Source organism: Antechinus flavipes, chromosome 6 (genome assembly GCF_016432865.1).
Source record: "Antechinus flavipes isolate AdamAnt ecotype Samford, QLD, Australia chromosome 6, AdamAnt_v2, whole genome shotgun sequence".
NCBI classification, from domain to species: Eukaryota; Metazoa; Chordata; class Mammalia; order Dasyuromorphia; family Dasyuridae; genus Antechinus; species Antechinus flavipes.
The window spans coordinates 170,186,387-170,210,967 of record NC_067403.1 but is presented as its reverse complement, the minus strand read 5'-3'; the positions used below and the strand labels follow the sequence as shown (position 1 = coordinate 170,210,967).

The 24,581-nt window shown below is 40.6% G+C and overlaps 1 protein-coding gene across 1 annotated transcript; it reads right to left on the bottom strand.

Annotated features, from left to right (window-relative positions):
* Window positions 1-457: 457 nt before the first annotated feature.
* Window positions 458-16,563, bottom strand: GRSF1 (G-rich RNA sequence binding factor 1). Its single transcript, XM_051964535.1, has 10 exons — window positions 15,944-16,563; window positions 13,992-14,145; window positions 12,159-12,314; window positions 10,996-11,139; window positions 8,700-8,835; window positions 6,636-6,817; window positions 5,701-5,822; window positions 4,503-4,638; window positions 2,815-2,897; window positions 458-1,829 (listed from the first exon to the last, which is right to left on the bottom strand). Exons 1-9 carry the CDS (start codon window positions 16,295-16,297, stop codon window positions 2,848-2,850), a joined length of 1,434 nt encoding a protein of 477 aa, XP_051820495.1. The 5' UTR covers window positions 16,298-16,563; the 3' UTR covers window positions 458-1,829; window positions 2,815-2,847.
* Window positions 16,564-24,581: the final 8,018 nt, after the last annotated feature.

Sequence of the window (24,581 nt, the reverse complement as noted above, 5' to 3'; positions counted from 1 at the left end):
GACCAGTTACCATCCTTTTTTACATGTAAGTTTGAATAGTGTGAACTACTGTAACTTAACACTGATTGGGCTTAATGCTGTCCCTCCCTAAATGCCTGGGCACTTACAGCCGAGACCCTATTTTTCCCACCACATTCTAACCTGAGAACTGGGCCACTTGTGACCACAGCAGCTTCTTGGTGGTCTGCTCTCCCTAAAAGAACTGACTAGTCTGTCCCTTCCCCAGAATCAGGCCTTGGGAGGCTGAGGATGGGTTCCGTGTCCAATGTAGCACAATCCCCGTTCCTGGCATCCACAACTAGGTTGAGTGTTCAGAATTCAAGTTCCAAAGTGATGTATTTATCAATGAATGTCTAAAAAGTGATGACAAGCAGTATGATGTCTGTAACAAAAGAGGGGGCCCGTTTATTTCTTCAGCTGACAAACCTGAATATATGCCAAAGACACCACGAATAAATACTCTTCAGCCTGAAATAAGCCTTCATTTATTGACTAACTTTACAGTACAGTGATTTGATAGTTTAGCTGGTAATTACATATGGTAATGTATTATGTGAGAGAAGACAACTCCCCTCTTCCAGACACCATCTCCCACAGTCTTGGGGTAATTAGCTTGCAAAAGAAACTTGATTGCATCTCCTGGTAAACTACATGACTGTCATCCTGAGAAGAGGTGGTGCAAGCAAGGGGAAGGGGACAGCACACAGCACTTGGATTCACTTGGACAGCTGCACATCAACTTAGGTGAAGCACACAACTGGAGTTGGCAGCTTGAACTGATGAAGTGAAGGAGCTACTTAAAATACTAAACCAGAAAATACTGCCAGTGTGAGGGACAGTTTTGTCTACCAGCCATTCCTAGGACTAATCAAATCCGACTTTCACCTAAGCCAGGTGCTACATGCACCTCTAGCTTCGAGACCACACACATGCACCTGTGCATGCAGAGCCAAGGAGGGACAGATGGACGGGAGCAAACACTAAAGCATGCCTTGCCCAGGAGGGGCTACCTGGCCCGCAGAAGACTGTGGGCTCGCTTGCCTGGCTACCCCTGAAGTGGCTGTCCTCCAAGGTCTGGCCTTGTAACTTCTTTCATTTTAATTGGTTCAAAACTAAACCCACCAGGGGTGTGCGCTTTTAGAGTTCAGGCACCTTTAAGATGAAGTTAAGATTCCCTTAATCTATCTATAGTACTGCTTAATGACCATGTAAATTCACCAGGCACCAATGTTAGATATCATAAGGCTTAAGGGACCACAACATTTACACTAAGACCACCAGCCGCCACTAAAAATCAGGTACATTTTCAATTTGGTTCCCACCCCTCCTTGCTGGTTATTGTTAAACCTGAAAATCACCCTGTATCCCCCAAGTTCAGAACTCTTTCCCTGCTTTGGTGAACTGGTTGCAGTCGTCAATACATTGCTACAACTACAGCCTTCAAACTAGGAGTTTTGCATCTGGGTTGCCCATTCATAGAGAACAAAAACCTTTGTCTAAGTTATAAAAACAAGGTTAAATGAATAAAAATGAAGAGTAGTTGGGTTAGGTTAATTCTCCCCATTAAGCTGTGTGGGCATTAAAAAAAAAATCAGATTTTCAATCAGATCCTAGACAATATAAACAAAAATTTAAATGTGTGGTTTATTTCATAATCCCAAACTGAATCTTCTCTTTTCTAAACAGCCAGCTATGGAATTTTTCTTCAAAGCTATTAATCCCCCCTCCCAAAAAAAAACCAAAAAAACTTTTCCTAGACAAAGCTGCTGATAAAACTCGGGATTCCATGTCCAAGATAGGTGTGCAAATGAAATGCTTCTTGCTTCATCCTAAAAGTAAAACCAAAAGAAAAACATTTTGCATCTTTATTAAATTGAAGAAACACTGCTTAAAACTTTTATCAATAAAACTGAAAACTGTAGATTAAGTGGCACTTCCCTTTTAAAGCTGTTGTAAGGATAATATTTGTAAAGTGCTTAGTACAGTATTATTACTGCTGATGGCTGATATAAGATTAGACAGCCCTTGGAGAAAATTTTTATAGAAAAGATTTTTTATACTGACTAAAATTTAAGCTTATGAAGTTTTAGCAAACAACACTAAAAATGAGCACTATAAAATACAATTTTGGGGGAGGAGAAGAGATTAAATAGATTTTAAAATCAAAAATCTCTTGTAACCAAGTGTACTTGGCTGGCACACTGACTATGCCCAGAAGAATCAAGCAGCTCTTGCCTCCCATGTTTTCACTCCCAAGAGGCCATTCCAATGGAGGGTCCAGAAGACACATTCATGCCCCATCAGCTATAGTTCCTAACTACTCACTCACCACTTCTCCCTGGCCTTAAGTGCCTGCGAAATAACTTTCTGCCCAACATTAACTCTGCTTTTCCCTATCCATGGGGGATGCATCTTTTATGAAAGATTTAAAAAAGCATGGATGAGAATCACAGAAGGTAAAAATGGTTGCAATTTCCATCTGTGAAAGTTGCCTTCACACTACAGGGATCACAGATCCAGCCATGGACATGACATAAACACAATATATTCCCTACCAGGTTGCCAAGAGAAAGTAAGTTTTGCATTCACATTGTTAATATGGTATAGAACTAAACCTCACACAACTGGTAACAAACCATTCATCCAAGTGTTTGATTAAGATTCTGCCCTAACATCATGTTTTATAGAACTCATTATTAATAATCAATATTAATTGAGCTCGTCAAAAAGAAATACTTTTTACCTTGGTGCAAATTTATGGACGTGATTATGTTACAAAAGAAAATATTCTTATACTAGCTGTCTTAAATTTACCTTCTATGGATTCAGTGGTGTTCCTGGCAACTCTTATTTTCCTTTTGGACAAGAATTCAGGAACAGCTCAATATACCTATGCTCTGAGGAGCACCCAAAAAAATAATAATAAAGCAATGATTAAAAGGGGAAGACAAATAGATTGGCATTTCCCACTGTTCATTCACCAACCCAGACCTTCCTAAGACGTCTCCATTTTTTTCCCGAGAACCTGGACTAACAACTACATTATACTTATATATATACACATATACATATACATATATGTGTGTATATATATATATGTATATGTATATGTGTATATATATATGTATGTATGTAAATTTACTTGTCTTCCGCTAACTACAACGTAGGCTCCTTAAATAGTTAGTGATTCTTATATATTCTAGGCACCAATTATTTCTATTAATAATAGCAGACTTTGTTCTTTCTATACTAACATATGTGACTGTATCCAGAAGTCTTTTTGTAATACAATAAATGCCACTGGGTTTTTATTCCATAAATAATGACTATACTGTTTCTTTTCCATCGAAGTCTATCTAGTAAATGAAAGACTTAAATATGAAAATTTTCTGATGCAAAAATATAATTGTAAGTATTGTTAATAAAAATTATCAATCAGCATATAAAATTTCCCAATTTGGTAATGACTCTGTATTCATAAGATACTCTTTCACCTCATATGCACAATTGCCAATAGATTCAAAAATAAATCTTTTAAAAGCAATTCCCCAGTGGTTAAATATGATCAAAGTATATGAACAAACAGTTCTAAAGAATAAACTTAACCATGTGAACAATGATTCCAAATTTCTACTAAAAGAAATACAAATCAAAATAAAACTTTTTACTCTATACTCAGCAAAGATTACCAAAATTGTTAATGATATTAGAAGAGCTGTAGAAATAGATTGATCAATCTAGAAAGTTATTGAGAATTATACTAAAAAATGACTATGGTTTCCATAATCTGTTACCTAAAGATATACTTAGCATATATATCCCAAGGAGGTCAAAAAAGCCCCAAAATATTCACTGCAGCACTTTTTTGGATAGCAAAGGGCTAAGAACAAAGTTGACTGAGAAATGGCTTTTAAAAAAATTTACAGTAGGTAGTATGTGACCCTAACAGAATACTAATGAGCCCAAAAAGTGAGGAAGCACAGGCAGACTGCAGCAGTCAAGCAAGTCTGGGCCACGCTCCAAAGCAAACACCATGTGCTCATGATAACTAAGCTTGGCTGGTCAGGAAGACAGACAAAAGTGACCTTTGTCCTCCTTTTACTGGTGATGATTGAGGTGGGGGAATCACTACGGGTACATGATATGAGGCCTGTTCCCTGACAAAGCAGAGTATCTCTTAGGAGGTGGGAGGGACCGCTATTCTTAGTTACCAGGGAAGATGGCAGGGAAGGATTTTCTATTTTAATGGATGCTGACATATAAAAAAGATTATCAACACCACAAAAATTTAAATAAATCTCAAGAGCTATTAAAGCTTTAAACAATTGAATGTTATAATATAATTTTGACCTGCAGTACATATAAGCATTAAATGAAGCTTTTGAAAGCACAATTACCATGCTGTATCACCAAGAGGACAGTTTAAAAAAGACACAAGCATCCGAGGAAGGTCTGAGAGCCTCCTGAGCCTCTCTGCCAGAGTGTACAGGAGCATCACTTACGCACGTGGGATCGATCCTTGCTCATCGCTGCTATGGCATCCTCATGAGTCTCGAAGTGCACATCAGCTTCACCTGTGGCTTTCCCACTTGAGCTATATTCCATGGTGATACGAACAGGCTTCAGTGGAGCAAAAAACTACATAGAAAAAACAAGATACCAGAAGGCTAGCATCCATCTATCCATCCTTCCCATAGACCTTCATAGCACCTGTCTATACACTTGCTCAACACCTCTCCCCATGCTTTGGGTGCCTGACAGTAATTCTGCTTTTCCCTAACCATGGGGGATATGTCCTTTATGAAAGATTTACTACAGGGCATAGGTGAGAATCACAGAAGCTAAAAATGGCTGCATTTGCCTGACATTTCTTTTCAACAACATGGATAATCTCACCCACCACCTCTCTTCTCACTGCTTGAAGCCAAAACCCAAGGTCAATCTCCATATCAAGTTCAACAGCAAGGAAGAAGTCCCCATCTCCCCCATCTTAACTACTAGCAGAAAGGCACAACCAGAGAACATTTTTAAGTTGTGATGTCCTTGGAGAAAATACACATATACACACACCAGTTAAATGCCAAACAACCACACATACAAACTGAATGTGACAAATGATTTCTGTGTTGTATGTGTGAAGAGGTCCTCATGGAGGGAGATGAGAGGGTATGTTGTGAGAGAACTGTAGGGCTTTGCTACCAAATAGCTTTCTTAGTAATAACTACATTTCCGTGACTTCTCTGGACTTCAGCCAACCTTCCCTCTCTGGACAGTCCAGTCCCATCTTCCTTGCCCTCAGGACACTATCATGTGCTCTCAGCCTCCTCCAGGCCCAGATCCCAAAAGTTTTGTGTCTGTGGGCTCCTTCTCTCCTTTTTCTCTCTCCCATGGAAATCTCACTTACTTTATGGTTCAATTACCAAGCATTTACTTCCTTACCTTCACTCCTGCCCTCCCCTGAATTTGTCCCACATTTAAATGGGTGTTAGGAAAAAAGTATGGGAGCAGAAAGAAGCCTCGCCCTCCCCCAAAACATACCATGCAAAACTACTTTCCAACTACAGAAAATTAGACAAAGTCCCAGCCCTGGGAGTCCTGTGTGTCCCCAACGGCAGCACCCAATGTTCTCACTAACAAAGACCCCAAGAAACACTGTTACTCAATCCTATAAATGTCTGACAAGGTCTTGCTGTCACATACATTTATAATGTCTTGCGCATTGGCTTGGAAAGGCAGTCCTCTCATGTGAACAAAATGCAATGAAGGCAGGGTTCCAAAATCAGCAGCTTCAGGAGTCTTCTCAGGTGCCTCCTTGGGTAATTCTGGGGAGAAACAAATCCCCAGTCATTTCAGGACAAAAGAACACCAGCAAGGCATTCTTTACCTCCCTCACATAAAAACCCAAACTGGATGGATTACGTCTGAGCATCCCAGGACCATAGACCTAAAATCTGGAAGAAACCCAGACGTGAGACTTCACATAAAAATCCCCAATACTGCTAAGCATAAATATATAAAAGGGTCAGAGGACCAGGAAGGAAATGCAGGCAACCTCAAAGTTCCAGTCTGCCAAAAACCATAGGAATGCCAAGGATGGTTCAGGTTCAACCACTTTCTATAAGTCAATGAACTCAGCACAGGCCTGCCATTTTGGGATCACCTCTCCAATAGGGATATGACAGGGAACAGGATCGCTATCTCTGAGTTAAGAGTAAGGCGGATAACACTTTCTGGTTTATTAACAACAGAAAAAGTCAGATAAAAAGAACTATTAAGTGGCAGCAAGAAAATGAGTAAGTTCACCCTTAAAAGGGATGTGAAATGCTTATCTCAAGCCATATCTCCTGTGCATCCCCAGCATGGCCACGAGGCAAGGCTGTAACCTTGAATCCTATTACCTTCCCCAGGTTTCTCCTGCTCACTTTATAGAGAAAGAACTCAAAAGAGGGTAGCTAAAGAGTATGAGGTAACAAAAGACTCAGGGATTCTCTTCATCATCCCCCAAAAGAACCCAGGTTTACAATACCACGAAAACAAACACTTGAGTGTTTCCGTCCCTTTGAGGGCACACATGAGCAACAAATTTTGTCACAACCAAGTATAAACTAGAGACCCAAAAGATCCCTAAGGCTTACCCATTTCCTTTTCACTTTCAAAGGTTGTGATAGGTCGAAGTTCCTCACTCCCATCATGTTCTTCAAAGTTCAATTCTGGTTCAGTCCCGTACTTGGCCATAGAAGGCACTGCCTTCTTCCCTTTGTGAGACCCAACATGGGTTCGGACTTCATTTCTTCTGCTTGGGAAGATTTCTATGTACCTGATGCAAAAGTCCACAGGAGCACATACAATTAAATAAAAAGATGCTTTACCTGAAATGTGGAGACAGAAGTCAGGGCTGGGGAAGACAAGGAGCACAGGAGAACAGGGGAAAGATTTATACAAAAAGGGAGGTCACAGGACCAGAGCCACCAGAAAGCCATATCTATCAGCCCTGAGGCCCGTGTGGCTTTGGGTTTTAAAAGACTAAGACCATGATGATAGCCTGTAGCTATATTTATACACACACATACATACATAAACACACCATACACATGTACATCCCTGGAAAGGGGACACAGGGAGGTATTTTTTGTTTGCTCTCTTGTTTGATTCAACTTTGTGAAATGGTAGATTTTATTCCTCATGTTATATGTATGTTTAATTATTTGCTTTTGTTGATTACTTTATAAAAGAGGTGGGTGTCCCAGAAGTCCTGGCACTTTGGGGGCATTTTTGGGACACACACTACATATAAACACAAGCAAGAATAAAATAATAAACTAAACCCAGTCAGCGAAGCCTCAATATTACTGAAGACGAGGAGATAATTAGTATAATCATCGAGGTAGGGAAGGGCTGGCCACAAAATCTACCATGGTCTGGATAGAAAGAAAAGCAGCCTGTGCAATAGCCCTGTGAATGGCCTGTTGGGCTGGTCCCGCATTACAGGGTAGATTGAACTCTGGCTGGTGGGGGGTAGATGTGAGGAGAGAGAAGGCCACTGATCCCAGGGCAGCAGTAGAGCTCAGGTGCCTGAAGAGCAATTCTAAGTATTCATTAAATAAATATAGAAACCCAAACAGTGCAGTTGTCTAATGAACGTACCGCTCAGCATCAGGCAAGGATCCCATCCCCAAGCTGTGCTCCCCAGCTACAGCAGATCTCCTCTGTCCTGACACTTCAAGTTTAGTCACTGCCCACAAACTCCCTTACCCACCTCTGCCCATCCAGAGCTGACCTCACTTTCTTGACTAGGAAGAACAAAAAAATCTGGGAGGGTTTGGGACCAGCCCATCTCCCCAAGTCCTGGGACAAGAAGGAAAAGTCCAAGAACATTACATATATAAGATATTAACACTTTAATGGCAGCTCCCTTCTCACCACTGATGTTTTGGGGACTTCTAATTACAAGAGGCCACACAGCATTGGGCAGAGAGTAGGACTAGTAAGACCTGGCTTTAATACATCCCGTAACCCATGCTTGTTGGTAAGCCCAGACAATTCATCAACCTTTGGGTCCTGGCTTCTTCTTCTGGAAGATGAGTAAAGTTGGACTTGGATGATCTCTAAGGTCCTGTCCAGCTGCAAATCTTTGTTATACCTATACCTAGCTAAAAGCTTTCTACTTTCAGCAAAGTGCAAAGGGCTCTCTGAAGCCACTTGTCCTGCCACTTCTGAGGTTTGCAACAAAATTCAGTGAACAAGAAAAAAAAAGTTAAAATGGAAAAAAAAAAAAAGCAAAAGGCCACATATGACCAAAACATTGTATGAAATTTAATCTCAGTCCTACTGTCCTGAATAGCTGGCATTTATATAGTATTTTAAGGTTTGAAAAAAATCAGTATTTATTATTGCAGTGGATCCTCACAATAGTGGGAGGTAGAGGTTATTATTCCCACTTCATAGATGAGGAAACTAAAGCAGACAAAGGTTAAATGTCTTGCCCAGTTCCTGGCTACAGGTCCAGTTGCCCTTTTGCTCTGTACTTTGACACATTTTTTTGTTGTTCTGGAAGAGCTGTTTGAAAAGCCAACAACCAACTGAATATATTTAGATCAAGACTAAAGCTTGCGAAGACAAAACTAAAAGCCAGATGTCTTTTCAAACCCAAGAATCTCTTTATTTAATCCTCCCCATCTGGTTATGACCCACTCACTCACCGGTTCCCAATTTCTTCCTTGTGTTTCAACAGAGCTTGGTTGGCCATTTCTGGTTCTTCAAACTGCACGTAAGCTTCCCCCGTTTTCCTTCTCCCTCGGTGGTCCATGACAAATGTTATGTCAACTATATTCAGACCTGAGAACCAAGAAATTATTCCAATCTACTTTAAGCCCCTGCTGTGTATCTACCTTATAGGACAATTATGGGATAGAGTTTTGGACAAGTTAGCAAAAACTAGCGATGGTCTAATGAAGGAAGGAGACCCAAAAGGCAGTTGGGCAGCCATCATCAGTTTTACCACAAGGCCACAGTGGGGATTGGTTTTACTCGGCTGTGCTCATTTGTTACAGAATTTTTTTTTTAGTGGAGAGAATGACAACAGCAGTATCCAAAATATGGGTGAAAAAGAAGAGTCACTGTAGCATGTCAAAGGATGACAAAAGAAAACAGGACTCAAAAAGAGACAAGGACAGATGGGACAAGATGTTTTTGAATCCAAAGTACTGAATTTTTAAAAAAGGACCTGTACCTAATATTCTCATGGCTGTATGTATAATCTTTTTTTTTCTGTTCTGATATATGGAAATGCTTAATTTAGTGACTTCACAGTACCACAAGACAAATCATTTAAGCTAAAAACAAACAAGATCCAAAGCTAGCCTCTCCTGTAAGAAACTGAGCTGGGCTGGGGATGTGGCGCCTGCCACCTGCCGTCTCTTCCCGGCTCCACAGGCCAGCCTGTGGATGAGAACAAAGGCCTGCTCTCTGAAGCCCAGGTCTGACACTTTCACAGCTCTGTAACCCAGAGCAAGTCACTTCATTTGTGACATGAGGGGATGCAGCTAACCAATTCCAAGGCCCTTCCACTCCACTAGATTATGTGTCCTTTCTCTCCCCTTCTCATCTCTCCCTTGTCAATAGCCAGGGAGATACAGCAGCTGTCCCAATTCAAATAAGTGAGAGTTATATGGGAAATAAGCAAGGGTAGAAACTAAAGATCAATACTTGAATAAAAATAAGGTAAAAATAAAACATGGCAGGCCACTTCTGAATTACAAAATATCAAGACACAGGCAGGCACTATATGTTCTCAGTCTTCTGCCTAACACAAGCAGACTCTCAAATCATAACTTTTCACAGCAGACTTCTTTTTTAAAATATAGTTAAAAATTAATAAGTTCTACATGAACCTTTGAGGCTCATTTTTCTTGTACCTCCTGAAACTTCCTTGTATCTTGATGTTATTAGATTTTTACTGATACATTGTTAGTAATTTTAAAGGAATGGAAAAAATTTTAGAAAATGTGAGAACTCAGTGCAAACAATTTCTTCTCTAATTGAAGCAAACAGAAAAATACCCCCCCACACACAAGAAACAACTCTACAAGAATTAAAACAATGTTGAGGTCAGACTATCTCTCCATCAGACTAACAAAGAGGATCAAAAAGGGAAATGACAATTGGTGGCTAAGCCATGGAAAGACAAGTACCAACACACTACGAGAAGAGTTGCAAATCTGTCTGGTCATCCTAGAAAGCAATTCAGGAAAATCACCAAGATGTACACAAACACCTCTGACCCAGGATGTCCCTTAATAAGCATATACCCCAAGAGAGCAAAACAAAAAAAGATCCCTAGGCACAAAAGAATCTATAGCGGGACTTGTCACTGAAACAAAAAAACTTGGGTGCCTATCAATTAGGGAATGGCTAACCAAACTGAAATATGTCAAAATAACCAAATATTACTGTACCACAGGTTGATTCAGAAAATCCCAGGAGGGATTAGATGAATGAATGCAAAGTGAATTGAGCAGAACCATTAGTAAAGACCACAATGTGGTTAAAGGAAGACTTGAGAATGATGCCTGGTTCACCATCTATATCTTCAGAAAACTGAGGATGATTCAGGCTCCCCACCTCTGGCAGAGGGGTAATGGACTGAAGGTGCACGCAGTATGAGACACAATTTTAGGCTATATAATTTTGTGTATAATTTTGCTTTGTGTGACTATACTTTTTTTCCCCTTAATGTGGATGTAGTAGGAGAACAGAGAGAATGAAAAGCAGTAACACCAAATTCAAAACCCCAATTTTATAATGAGAACAAATAATATTTCCAAAGGAAAATTAAACTGACCAATATTCTAAAAGCAACTGAAATACCAAATATGATTATTCCTACTGAAAATAAGCTATTCATCTAGGAAACGCCTAGGATGGAGAATGAAGAGAGAAGGCAGGTAATGAGACCAGGATAAGGCCCTAGATACAAGGTGAGAGGACTCAAGGCACCTGCAAAGAAATCCACAATGTCCTTCTCATTGCAGCTGTAAGGAAGTCCTCTCAGGCGAACCACGCCATCATTAACCACAGGGTTTGACTTGGCCTGCAGGCTCTTCATTAAGGCATCCACATCTTCATTGTTTATTTCATAAACTACAAAGGAAAAAATGTCACAAGAGATTCAGAAACACTCAGCACCAACAAAGCTAGAGGCCATTGAGTCTGTGCTCTTCAAATCACAGACAGGAGAACTCCAAATCGGACATTCTCAATTTCTGCTGCTCTGAGACTTATAGGTTCTCACCCACTTTTAAAGATTCAAAAAGTAGACTAAACTAAAATTCAGCAATAATCAAGACAAGATTATTTGCCTCATACATTAACTTCTCCTATTTATGTAGAAACAAGTATAACAAACAAAGGGGAATGTCATATTTTTTCATGATGTTCAGAAATTTCCAACTTTCTCAATGTTTTATAAAGACAAAGGCATTAAATTAAGAGAGCAAACCAAAGTCCTCAAGGAAGGGACAAAAAACACAGCTTAAAAGACAACCAGGGTCAGGGCCCACTTCTGATATAGACTAACTACATGACTCTGGGTCACTAATGTCGCAGGACTCTGGACAACTCTCTAAAAAGTAGCAGAGCAAAATGTTCTTGAAGGTAATTTCCTCATTAGGAATTGTCCCCTTTTACCAATGGAAATATAGGTCTGATTGGGAAGGAGAGAAAATGATAAAACAAGTCATCTAGGACTCCAAAAATAAACTAGTATTTGGGCCATCATAGCAATATTAAAAATGAATGAATGGCTTATTTAAAGTAAATCCTCTTACAAGTTTCTGCTCAACTTTCCTTTTTTCTTCTTCCTTTATAATCAACTACTGGATTATAGTAAAATCCCTGAAAAAGAAATGAGACACCAGTTCTGGTGCCTGTTCCACCAAAGGTCACCTTGGGACTCTGGGCAAGATATTCAACCTTCCTGATTTCATCAGGAGGACAAGCAACACAGTGCTTGTCTTAGTGACATGTGACCCAGGGACTTGGGAAAATCAAAAGAGAAGGGGTTTCTGAAGGTACTTTCAAAGGACCCCTGTCCCTCCCCAACCCCCCCCCCCCCCCCTTACTCACTCTCACACACAGCCATGGCTCTGCATCTCTCCTACCTTCTACATAGCGCTGACCCATGTACAGGTGGTGTTTTTCTAAGGCTTTCTTTACATCTTGTTCCGACTCCAGTTCAACTAATGCATCTCCCCTGCGTTTCCCATCTCTATTTAAGAGGAAATGGATTCCATGTTCACCATTTCGGATTCTACAGTCTAAAAGTAAGACCAAATAATATAAATTAAGAAAAAAATCTTAAATAATCTACCATTTGTTCCATCTCTATATCTAATCCCTATCTCCCATGCACAATTGCAACTCCAAATGAGATCTAGCCAAAATAATGATTACCTTCCTCTCATGAATTGTATTTACAGTAAAATCCTATGGGTCGATTCTTTTTTGTACAGCAAAATAACTGTATGGACATATATTGTATTTAAATTATACTTGAACATATTTTACATGTACTGGTCAACCTGCCATGAGACAGGGAAGAAGGTGGGGGGAAGGAGGGGAAAAATTGGAACAAAAAGTTTTGCAATTATCAATGCTGAAAAATTACCCATGCTATAATAAAAAAAATAATGAATTTCATGTAATCAAAAAAAAAAAAAAAAAAACCTATAGGTCCTACCATGTGGGTAGCACCTCCAACCTTCTGCTTTGGTAATAGTTTCATTAATTGTAACCAAAAGAACTCAACTCTGGGGAGGCTCGGGGGGGAGAATGTGTCCCTCTGGTCCTTGTACAAGAAACAGTTGCTCAACATAAATAATAATAATCAATAATACACAACAAACATTCCTTAAGTACCCTCCTCTACCAATATAAAGGTCTTAATTTCCTGACACAATGGACCAGAGCTGACTACACTCAACTACCATGACCTTCACGAACCCAAGCTATACATGTACCTAGTGAGGGGAGGCTGCCCTGTGCCATACACCATGTTACTAAAAGTGTGCAGAGTCTCAGAGGCACTCAGTGAGATCAAATAAACTCGTGTGAACCATCTCCAACAGAGGGGAAAGGAAAATGCCTTCTTAGCTGACCCTGACTTCAAAAGTTAATTCTCAATCACTTTTTAAAAAGGAGCACAAACATTTTCTCCCTTTCCTCAAATATTTTCACATATCCTTTTCAAATTATAAGGGAAATAATTTACCTACTTTCTCTTCTTACCAAGAAAACCTACTAATTTTTTGTAATGAGACAGTTAGTGGACAGAACACAAAGCTCTACTGAAGTCAGGAAGACCTGAGTTCAAATCCAGCTATGTGATCCTGGTCAATCCCAGTAACCCCGATTGCACCCTTCCCTGCAAAAGAAATTGTTTTGGGGTTTTTTTAAGTTTTTTTTTTTCTAATGTAGCAACTTAAGGAAAAGGACTGTTAAAATGACTCTAAATGGATACTTCCAAGCTTCCGAAGAGATCGTGATATCTACATTGATGCTGTTGAAAAAACAAAAGCAGCTTCTGAAGTGTTTTAAAAAAAGTTAAATTATATTCCTCCAGCCACAAGGACCAAAAACTCTGAAATGAGCCAAGAGAAACAAACATGAGATAGTTTTGTCAAATATTCTTGCTATGCAGAGCTGTATAATGCTCCAAATATCCTCTCACTTACCAAGTGTTAAATGTGGGTTGAGGTTTAAATGAATTTCATCATAATCTAATCCTCTGAAAATTGATGACTATATAGCACACAAGATAATTCTTAATTACTGCATATAATTAAAGAGAATAACCACCTTCCCCCATGTACTGTTAATACTTAATGGCATGTCTCAAGGCATGTGAGATTTATGAGTTTTTAATGGTACAAACTCAATGTAGATGCTACCTAATTAAACAGAATTATGTCTTTGAAACAGGTGTAAAAATATACCAGAGAAAAATTTAAGCACATCTTCCACAGTGCAGGACCAAGGCAATCCTTGGGCACGAATGAGATATACGTCATCCTCCTCCTCTCCTAACTTGGATGAAGCCAGGTCATACTCAGAGAGTGGTGGGATGTCTTCCAGATAGCTATTGGAATCCTTCAAAGAGAAAGGAAAAATGTATAGTGTTTCTGAGTAACCTTTTTACACTCAAATTTCTGGAAATCAAAGATCACAGATGGAATTAATGGTCAAGAAACAAAATGGCAACACAGATGACATCTCTCTCTCCCTCGTTTCATTATTTGTTGCATATGAAATCACACATGGCCTCAATTTCACTTCAGACTGTTTTGGAATAAATAGCTTTACCATATTCCTGAACCATCTAGGTGGTACAACAAATGGGGAATCAGCATTAGTCAGCAGAACCTGAGTTCAAATCTAACCTCAGACACTCACTAGCTGCATGGGCCAGTCCCGAAACTCCATTGCCATATTCCCCTCTCCGTCCCTCCATACTCCTGACAGTCCTGACACCTCAGCAAATTAAGGGAAATAGGTACAAACTGGAAGGGCAGGAATATGCCTCACTTTTGACCTTTAAGGCACATAAATGCTGGGGATGGGCAAAGGACCTGTCCATGAAAGGAGTGGGGATGAAGCAAAGCTTCAATCATTTATTGAACAGACCATTTTAAAAAAACAATTATGCCACAGTCCTTGACCTTTAAGGACACCACAGTGACCAAGACAAGAGCAGTCCCAGAAATTTAGAAAGGCATTTTGGGAGAAAACCAGCCCACCAAGACCCAACAGCAAAATGCCAAGGAGATTCGAACCCAATTGATCATAGGCCTGGCAGGCCAGGACTGCCAGTGCAACCCCTGCTCTTCCTAGGGCCATGAACCTCCATGCTTGGCTTCCTTTTTTGGTTTTGCCTTTTAACCCTTCTGCAAGAGCCAAAGCAGTGAGGAGGAAGCAGGGGGGTGTCCTGCAGGAATTTGGAGGTGGGAGGCCCCAAGTCTGAACCTCATTCCCAAGTCAGGCAACAAGCTTGCTTGTTCTCTCCCATGCTTAGCTTTAAGGGTCAAGTGAAGCCACCTGAAATAGCAGAAAAGGCACTGGTCCTGGGTTCAAATCCTACCTTCAACATCTTGTATGATCTCAGCAAGTCACTTAACTGTTTTCTCACTTGTAAAATGAAGGAGATGACCCCTGAAGTTCCTGGGCCCCTATGTCCTTAAGCAAGGGCTCAGGCTGGATACATAGGGCCTTTTCAGCTTTGACCTGTGACCTCATGACCCTAAGCAGGGGTCATGCTGGATGCATCTCTGGGGTTCTTTCCAGCTCTGACCTGTGACCTCACGACCCAAGGTAGGGGTCATGCTGGATGCATCTCTGGAGTTCCTTCCTGGAAGGAGCCAGGACGCTACACCCTAAGGTATGACAACTACCTCAGGGTCAGGAGGACCTCCAAAGGCCCAGAAAAAGAATAAAGGATCCTACGGGGTGTGATGCACCTGGAATTTAGCAAAAATTTAAAAAAATTTAAAAAACCTTCCAGGGCATTGTGGGGAACCCCCGGTCCTAGAGGTATGGGCAGCACCCTCATCTGGCAGCTTCCGGGTAGCCGTGGGGCCCTTTGTCCCGTAAGGTTTACAGATTCGGCCCCAGCTCGGGGCCTCAGGCAGGGAAGGGTAGGCCGTGACCTTAGCCCCAACTCCACGCGCCGCTGCCCCTCCCCCTTCGGCCCCCCGCCGGGCAGCCCTGGGAGCGCGCTGGAATGGGGGTACAAGAGAGGTGCCGCACGCGGCGGCTCGCCCGGCGCGCTCAGGGGACGGAGGAGCCTCGAGAACGAGGTGCGCGCACAGAGCTCCCCCCCTCCCCCACGCCAGGCCGGAGCTCCTCTCTGTTCCCCACCCCACCCCCAGCCTAGCCGGCGCGGGCCGCATACCTGGCTGTAGCCGCGGCCTGCCGAGGGAGAAGGCGCGGCGGCGGGGACAGCGGAAGACAGCAGGGGGCCGCGCAGGGTCTGGAAAGAGGCGGCGGCCGCGGCCACGGCACCACTGGCCGGAAGAGGCGGCGAGGGCCCCACCAGGCGGCCGGCCTGCAGGTTCCGCGTCTGGGCGGCTGCGGCGGCGGCAGCCCCGAGCAGCAGCAGGAGACGGCGGCGGCCCGACACACCCGCGGGGAAGGCGCCAGCGGTCGTATAGAGTGGCAGGCAGGCGGCGCCCGTGCGCCGGCAGCTGCTGCAGTTGCAGCCGCAGCCCCGGAGCAGGGCCCCGAGCACCCAGCGCGTCCCGGCCATGGGCGGCGGGGCTGGCACGGGCTCTACGGGCGGCTGCGGCGGCAGCGGAAACTGCGAGGGAGCGGAATCCAGGGCCGGGCAGAGAGTGCCGGGCACATGCGCTGCAGGACCTAGGGGGAGCTGGCGTAAGCGACTGAGCGGCGGCCCCAGCGCGCGCGCGCCGGCACGGATCGCCGTGATCCCGCCCCGGATCGCCGTGGTCCCGCCCCGTATCCGCCTGGGGGCGGGATTTGAGGCGGAGGTACCGGGTTTGGGGAACTGGTGAGAACACAGAGCAGCGTACTCAACGCGCGCGCGCGCAGACTTCCCTGGTTCCGTCAGGGGACGGGGCCATGATGGAGGAGGCGGAGCCATGACGGAGGAGGCGGGGCTTGAGGAGTTGGCGCGAGCGACTGAGCTCGCGGCCTGACTTGTCTTAGCTCCGCCTCGAGGGCGGGAGGGGGTGGGTGGAAAAAGGAGGGGCCGAAGCACGGAGCGGGCCGCTTATCTTAAAGCTGCTTGAGGAGATGGGAGGGGCAACATTTTCCCGGCCTCCCCTTTTCCTGCAGGTGGCTAGAGGGAGTGAGGAAAAATAACAAGCTTTGGGGGGTTCTGCCTGTCTGCAACCAGCCAATCTGCAAGAATTTATTAGGCGTTTTTTGTGTGCAAAGGAGTGCTAGGCGCTGAGGGTACAAGCCCAAAAAGGAAACAAAAGTCCCTACCTGCAAGAATCTTATAGTCTGATAAATGGAATGAATAAAATGTTTATTGAACCCTAGGACGAGTAAGATCCAAACCCAAAGAGTGAAACAATGCCTAACTGAATGGATCCTATATTTGAATGAATGGATGGATGGAACTTTTATTAAGCCCTTGCTGTATGCTGAGGACTGCCAAGCGCTGGGGGTGTGATAGAGGGGATCCAAAACGTGCCCAGAATTATACCCAGCAGTAAGATAAATGCAAATGTGAACATACAAATATATACACGTACATATACACAAAGTAGTTTACTTATAATGCAATTTAAAAAGAGTAATTATAACAATTAGAGAAGATTGTGCCAGAAGTGGACACCCTAAAAGAGGAGAGGGATTCTTGGGGACACAGATCAGCCAAGCAAAAATGGAATATCTTGAGAGGGGAACAGAGAGGGCCAGTTCACATTAATGTAGAGAATGAGAGTGGGGGCAATCCCCAAATTTGACAGAGGCCAAGAAGGAAGTAAATGAAAATTTTTTCTGATTGCCTCAGTCTTTACTTCCCTTCTCAAAATAACCTGGATTTAAATAGTTTGTATATTCAAGGCAATCCCAAGAAACTTTGGCTAGAAAATGTCATCTGCACCCAGAAAAAAGAACTATAGCAATTGAATGTAAATCAAAATGTCATCTGCACTCAGAAAAAGAATTATAGAGATTGAATGTAAATGAACATATGCTATATTCACTTCTTTTTTCTGTTTGTTTTTTCTCATAGTTTTTCCTTTTTCCATGGTTTTTCTGGAGGATCTCTGGATGGGTCTTGGTCTTAGGTTGGTTTTTTGTTTGTTTGTTTTTTTTTTTTTTTTTTACAAAAAAAAAGTTAATATACATATGTAACCAGAAAAAATAAAACAAAAAAACTTTAAATGCTTTGTATATATTTGTTTTTATCCACTTTTATTTATAACATATCAATTTTTACATGTACTTGTTTTCCCCTAAAATGCAAGCACCTTGGAAATACAAATTTCTTTGTTCTTTATGTGTATTTGTATCTCCATTGACTAGCAGACCCTCATAAAATCCTCCTCCTATTTATTCTGTTTATGCCATTGCTGTCTGCCTCATTAGATTGTAAAGGGCTTGTGAGTAGAAATTGTTGCTGTCTTTGTCCTTGTTTCCCTGGGAATCACACCATGCCAGAGTAGTGCAAAATAGGAGTTTAATAAGCATCTGTTGATTGACTGATTGAAGTGAAGAATTACATAAGAGAGAAGAATCTAGATAAAGAACCACAGATGAGATAACTCAGATTATATTTTATCTTCTGTTTTGGTTCTCTGAGCCCATCTTTCATACTGAAGTGATCACACATTTTCCTAGAAAACCCTATTAATGTAAAAAAAAAAATTCCCCTTTTTGGGGAGAGTTGTTGACTGATTTGGGCTCTTCTACATGGCCCTGATTGCTGTGGGAGACCTTGGCCTTTAATAGGTCTGTTTAACTGAGGCAACATCTATTTGTGATAAAGACGAGGTAAGAATTGAGGCAAAGAATGGCCTCTTTTTACCTAGTCCAAAAAGAAAAAAAAAAAAAATCCAATCTGTGAGGGGCAGATCCTCAAGGTTTTTGGCCAAAACAGACACAATTGAGAGTTACATTTTTTCTGAGTCAGTCTGGCACCAAGTGGGACTTGGTTTAGGACTTAATTGTTGACCAATCTATGAAAGTCTGAGAGATTTGAGTTTAAGGTTAGCTCCTAAAGAATAAAATCTTGCCAGTAAACCCCAAGATATCTTGGGAAGTTTCAGTGATCAAAAAAATTTACATTCCTTTGGGCAGAGCCAGAGCAGATAAGGTTATAATAACATAGGTGGACAGAAGAAAGGGAAAGATTGATTAGAAGGAAGGAAGATGAATTCTAGTTGGATCCCCAGTAGGTCAATCTCACAAAGGTTGTTCTTGACAATATCTTCTTTAAATTATTTTGGTTTTCAAAATTTCTGTCATATCTGACTTTTCATGGCACCATTTGTGGTTTTCTTGCAAAGATACAGGAGTGACCCTTCCCTTCTCCAGCTCATTTTGCAGAGGAGGAAATGAATCAATGGATTAAGTGACTTGACAGTCAATTAAAAATCACTGAGGGGCCAAGGACTAGGCTAAGTGCTCAGGATACAAAGATCCTACTCTTAAAGAACTCACAATCTAATTGTGTAATACAATCTATAAACAACTTAGTCATATGTTATACAAGATAACTATGAAATAACCAGAAGAAGGCATTAGAATTAAGAGAGATTTGGAAAATTTTCTTGTTGAAGGTAAGATTTTAATTAAGACTTGAAAAAAGTCAGGAGACAGAGATTAGGAGAGAAGGTCTCCTAGACATAGAAGAATGCCATAGATCTAGAACTGCAATTAGAGTTAGCAGTCCAAAAGGCAAACCCCCTCCTTTTACAAGTGAAGAAACTGAAATTTGAAGTAATTCGTGTTCAAGGGTACCCCTGAGCTGAGAACCTAAGCTGGTCCCATGAATGTAAGCTGTATTACATAACTTATCTGTCAGCCAACAAACATTTACTAAAACACCAGGCTCCATCTTAAATGCTGAGAAGACAAATAAAAGCAAAAACTCCTGTCCTGTTGCTCACTTTCTAATATAACAACATGCAAATACCTATGTACCTATACAGTATATACAGGTACCATAGGAACGTCTATTCCCAACCTCAGGAAATGGCTGTGTGACTGTGGGCAAATCACCTAATCTGCCTCAGTTTCCTCATCTGTCAAATGAACTGAAGAAGGAAATGGCAAACCACTTCAGTATCTTTGCTGAGAAAACTCCAATTAGGATCAAGAAAAGTCATATATGCTCCAAATGACCAAAGGATAAATATGGTAATAAAAAGTGAAAATAGGATGTAATCTCATAGCAAAAGAAAAGTAGGGGGAGACCAGGAAAGGCCTCTTGCAAAAGGGGAGATTTAAACAGTCCTAAAAGAAATTAGGGAAGCATGGAGGTGAGGAAAAAGAACATTTCAGGCTTGGAGGAAACTCAGTGCAAATGCATAGAGTCTGGAGATTGTTTTATGTGTTTGTTATACAAGAAGTTCAGGATTTAGCCCTTCTGGAGAACGATTTGGAACTATGGCCAAAGGGCTATCAAACTGTGCATACCCTTTGATCCAGCATTGTTTCTACTGGGCTTATATCCCAAAGAGATACTAAAGAAAGGAAAGAGACCCACATGTGCAAAAATGTTTGTAGCAGCCCTGTTTGTAGTGGCAAGAAACTGGAAAATGAATGGAAACTCCCATCAGTTAGAGAATGGCCGAATAAGTTATGGCAAATGAATGTTATAAAATATTATTGTTCTGTAAGAAATGACCAGCAGGATGATTTCAGAGAGGCCTGGAGAGACTTACATGAACTGATGCTGAGTGACATGAGCAGAACCAGGAGATCACTGTACGTGGCAACAATAAGATTAATATAATGATCTATTCTGATGGACATGGCTGTTTTCAGAAAACAGGTGATTCAGGCCAGTTCCAATGATTTTGTGATGAAGAGTGTCATCTGTACCCAGAGAGAGGACTGTGGGAACTTAATGTGGACCACAATATAGCATTTTCACTCTTTTTGTTGTTTGCTTGCATTTTGTTTTTTTTCCTCATTTTTTTCCTTTTTGATTTGTTTTTTTTTTTATGCAGCAAGATAATTGTATAAATATGTATACATATATTGAATTTAACATATTTTAACATGTTTAACATATATTGGATTGCCATCTAGGGGGGAGAAAGAGGGGAAAATTTGGAATACAAGGTTTTGCAAGCGTCAATGTTGAAAAATTATCGATGCATATGTTTTGAAAATAAAATGAAAAATGTTTTGAAAAGTTTTAATAATAATGATAAAGAATTGGACACTTAAAAAAAAGTTCAGAGTATCTAAAGAATAAGATTGGAAAGGTAAGAAGGAACAAGATATAGAAGTCACAATTCTGAACTCACAAGCCCAGGGGAAAAAATTTGGAAGTAGAGTGTATTGTGATTGTAGGACTGGAGAGAAGTGACTTGCATGACAGATGTTGTGAAGGTGGAAATAAAATTTGATTGCAGGTTGGATGTGTGAGAGCAGTGTGAAGAGTCAAAAGTGACATAAAAATTGTGAGACTTAATAATTGCAAGAATGATGGTGTCCTTGAAAGCAACAGGAAAGTGGGGAAGAGGGGAGATGATAAGTTCTGTTTTGGACATGTTCAGTTGGACATGTCAATGGGTTATCCAGTTGGTTAAAAAGGCAATTAGTTTTGTGGGACTATGACTGGAGAGAGGTTAGGGTTGGATTTATCAATCTCGTGTATCATCTGCATAAATAATGGGAACTGCTGAGATCATGAAAGGTGATAGTATAGAAGTGGAAGAAAATCTAGAATAGAACTTTGAGGGACACACCATTAGTGGGCATGACCTGGATGAAGACCCAGTAGAAATTGAGAAGCCCTCAGAAAGGTAATTGGAGAATCAGGAGAGAGGAGTGTAATGAAAACCTAGAGAAAGTAAAACACAGTGCTGCATCGTTCAGAACCATTTATATAAATTCTGACAGCAAAAATAATGGGAAAACAAAGATATTTAAGAGTCTAGCTTTAGTGTATGAGGGTTTAGGAAACACCTATGTGCAATTAAAATATTCAGGTAATAAGGTGGTGCCACAGTGGATAAAGCATTGTTTCTAGAAATCAGGAAGAGCTAACTTAAAATTTGGCATCAGAATTTACTAGATATGTGACCCTGATCAAGTCACTCAATCATTCTGAAACTTACTTTTCTTATCTACAAAATGAGGATAGTAATAACATCTATGTCTTAGGTTATGGTGAAGATAAAATAACACTTGTAAATTGTTTTACAAACTTTAAAGTACTATATAAATGTTCATTATTATTTTGCTTGTAGGAAAATGTTTTGCAAATCCATTTTCTTTTTTTAAAACACTTTTTTTATTTTAGTTTTAAAAAAATAATTTACCTTAAAGATCCTCTCTTCCTTTTATTCCTTCCTCCCCACACCCATTGAGAAAATAAAAAAAAAAAAAAAAAACCCTCTTACAAATAGATATAATGAAGCAAAACAAATTCCCACATTGGTCATGTTCAAAATTTTGTAACAATCTGAAAACTAAATTCATCACCTCTTTTATTGGGTAGCCTGTTTTATCATGAGTCCTCTGGAATTCAAGGTATTGAACCAAGTTTTGAAGTCTCAACTTTGTTTTTACAATATTGTTGTTATGATATAAATTGTTCTCCTGGTTCTGTTCACTTCACTCTGCATCAGTTTCTCACTTTCCAGTTCTTCGCCCCTTAAACAGATTTGCAGAATATATATTTTTTTTCGTAAATGTGTCACTTTCCATTTTCTTTGATCTCCTTGGAGTGTATGTAGATCTATCAGTGGTACTTCTGGATCAAAAGGCACAAACAATTTAATAGTTTTGTTTTGCTTTATTTTTGGTAGAAATAGGTTCAAATTGCTTTCTGTAATGGCTTAGAGGAAAACTATTTTCCATGATTTTTCCTTCAGATAGTTAGCAAAGAAATCATTTGTATTTTAGAAAGCAAAGGGGGGAAATTTTTTTTCTTGTCACTTTTTTATCTTTCCTTGTCTATAGCTATTTCTCCCTCAGGCATCTACAGTTTCTTACTTTCAGCCCAGAGGCAAGTTATTTTATTTTTTTTTATTTTTATTTTTTGTGGATCAAAAAAAAAAAAAAAAAAAAAAAACACAGCCCTATAACCAAAGACTTCCTTTAATTTACTTACAACTTTTCTTTATCACTTTTTTCATCAGAATTAATCTTTTAGCATTTAGTATGTAGTCATGCCAGTAGTGGAAACTTGGTATATTTTCAGCTTTCTCCCAAAGGTCAGAGACAAGAGATATCATAAATCTGTGACTTTCTGGAAGGATGGAAGGAGGGAGTAGGAATGGTAGGAGTGGGATGGAGAAATTAATTTTTGTGGGAAGAAATGACCCAAAGAAACCTCCAGAAAACATGAAGTTATGTCCTGCAGAGTTAGACATGTAAAATCATTTTTTGATGACTCTTGAATGATAATGATAGTACATCAATTATTTTTTCATTGCACGATTTGGAGAAGTACATAGAACCACAGAGTTCTTTCATAGGATAAATTATCCTAAAAGGTTCCAGATTCCACCACTTCTGCATTTGAAAGAAACTGAAAAACACTGGCCAGGGATGGCCAGAGGAAAGGGAACAGAAGTGCTGGTACCATAAAGAAATGGTAATGAATCCCTGCATGCCTTTAAGGTGTCTCCAATACTATTCATCAGCCAAGATCAAAGAGAGAAGTTGATTAGGGTGAAGGGAATGAAGAGACCAATTGTGGTGGGGGAAGACAAAGAATTGAATTTTATTACCTAGTTACAACCTCCTTCTTTTTATCTGATAACGGACAGATCCAGCAAAGCTGCAAGCTCAAGGATTTTGTTTAGCACCTCCATAGTCTGCCTCTTATTCAAGTCCTCTCCTAAGCCTGTGTTATTGAGGAGCTTCTTTCCTCCTTGTTGCTCTCCCTTCCTAGTCAGATTTCTCTGACAGATGACAATTTAACTCTATGGGGATGAAGTGCATCTATATATTCACTCTCTCTTTTAAAAATATATATAATATGTGCATTTTGAGGATGTATTACGGAATCTTTTCATTTTGCCTAATGATTTCTAAAGTTCCTTTCCATTCCTAAATTATGATACGGTAGACTTAAGATTAAATCATCCAGGCTGTTGGAGCACGTAATTTAAAGAATTTATCTCTTACGGTCTTGGTTTTATCCAGATAGAAAACTAGCAAATGGTGTTAGCCTCTTTTAACAATTAAAAACACGGAGGCACAGACCTTTGTGATCGATATTCTTTATACAGAAACTTGAAACAAGCAGAGAAGATGTAATGGATAAACCTGGGGAGGGTTTAACCTATCTGATTTTGCAATCTTCAATTATGGGATCATAGATTTAGAGGCAAAAGGGACCATCCTGAAACTGAGTCAAGAAAGGTTTTCATGATTTATCCAGAGTCACCAAGGTAATTAATGACAGAGATAGGCTCCTAAACCTCAAGTCTGACCTATCTCCCATAATATCTTTAATGTGGTGAAAAAGGAAAAGAGGACCTGACTTGAAATTAGGAAATGGTTGTTGTTGAGTTGTTTTAATCATGTCCGACTCTTTGTGATCCCATTTAAGACTTTCTTGGCAAAGACATTGCAGCAATTTGCCATTTCCTTCTCCAGTTCATTTTACAGATGAGGAAACTAAGGCAAACAGAATGAAGTGACTTGCTCTGGGTCACCCAGGTAGTGTCTGAAGCAGATTTGAAGTCATGAGGATGCGTCTCTCTGATTCCAAACCCAGATTCTATTCACTGTGTCCTTTAAAAGACCCCAATTCAAATCCTGCCTCAGATACTATCTACATGTCCCTAGGCAAGTCATTTAATCTCTTCCATCCTCAGTTTACTCACCTGTAAAATAAGAATAACCACCTAGTATAGTGAGGACAA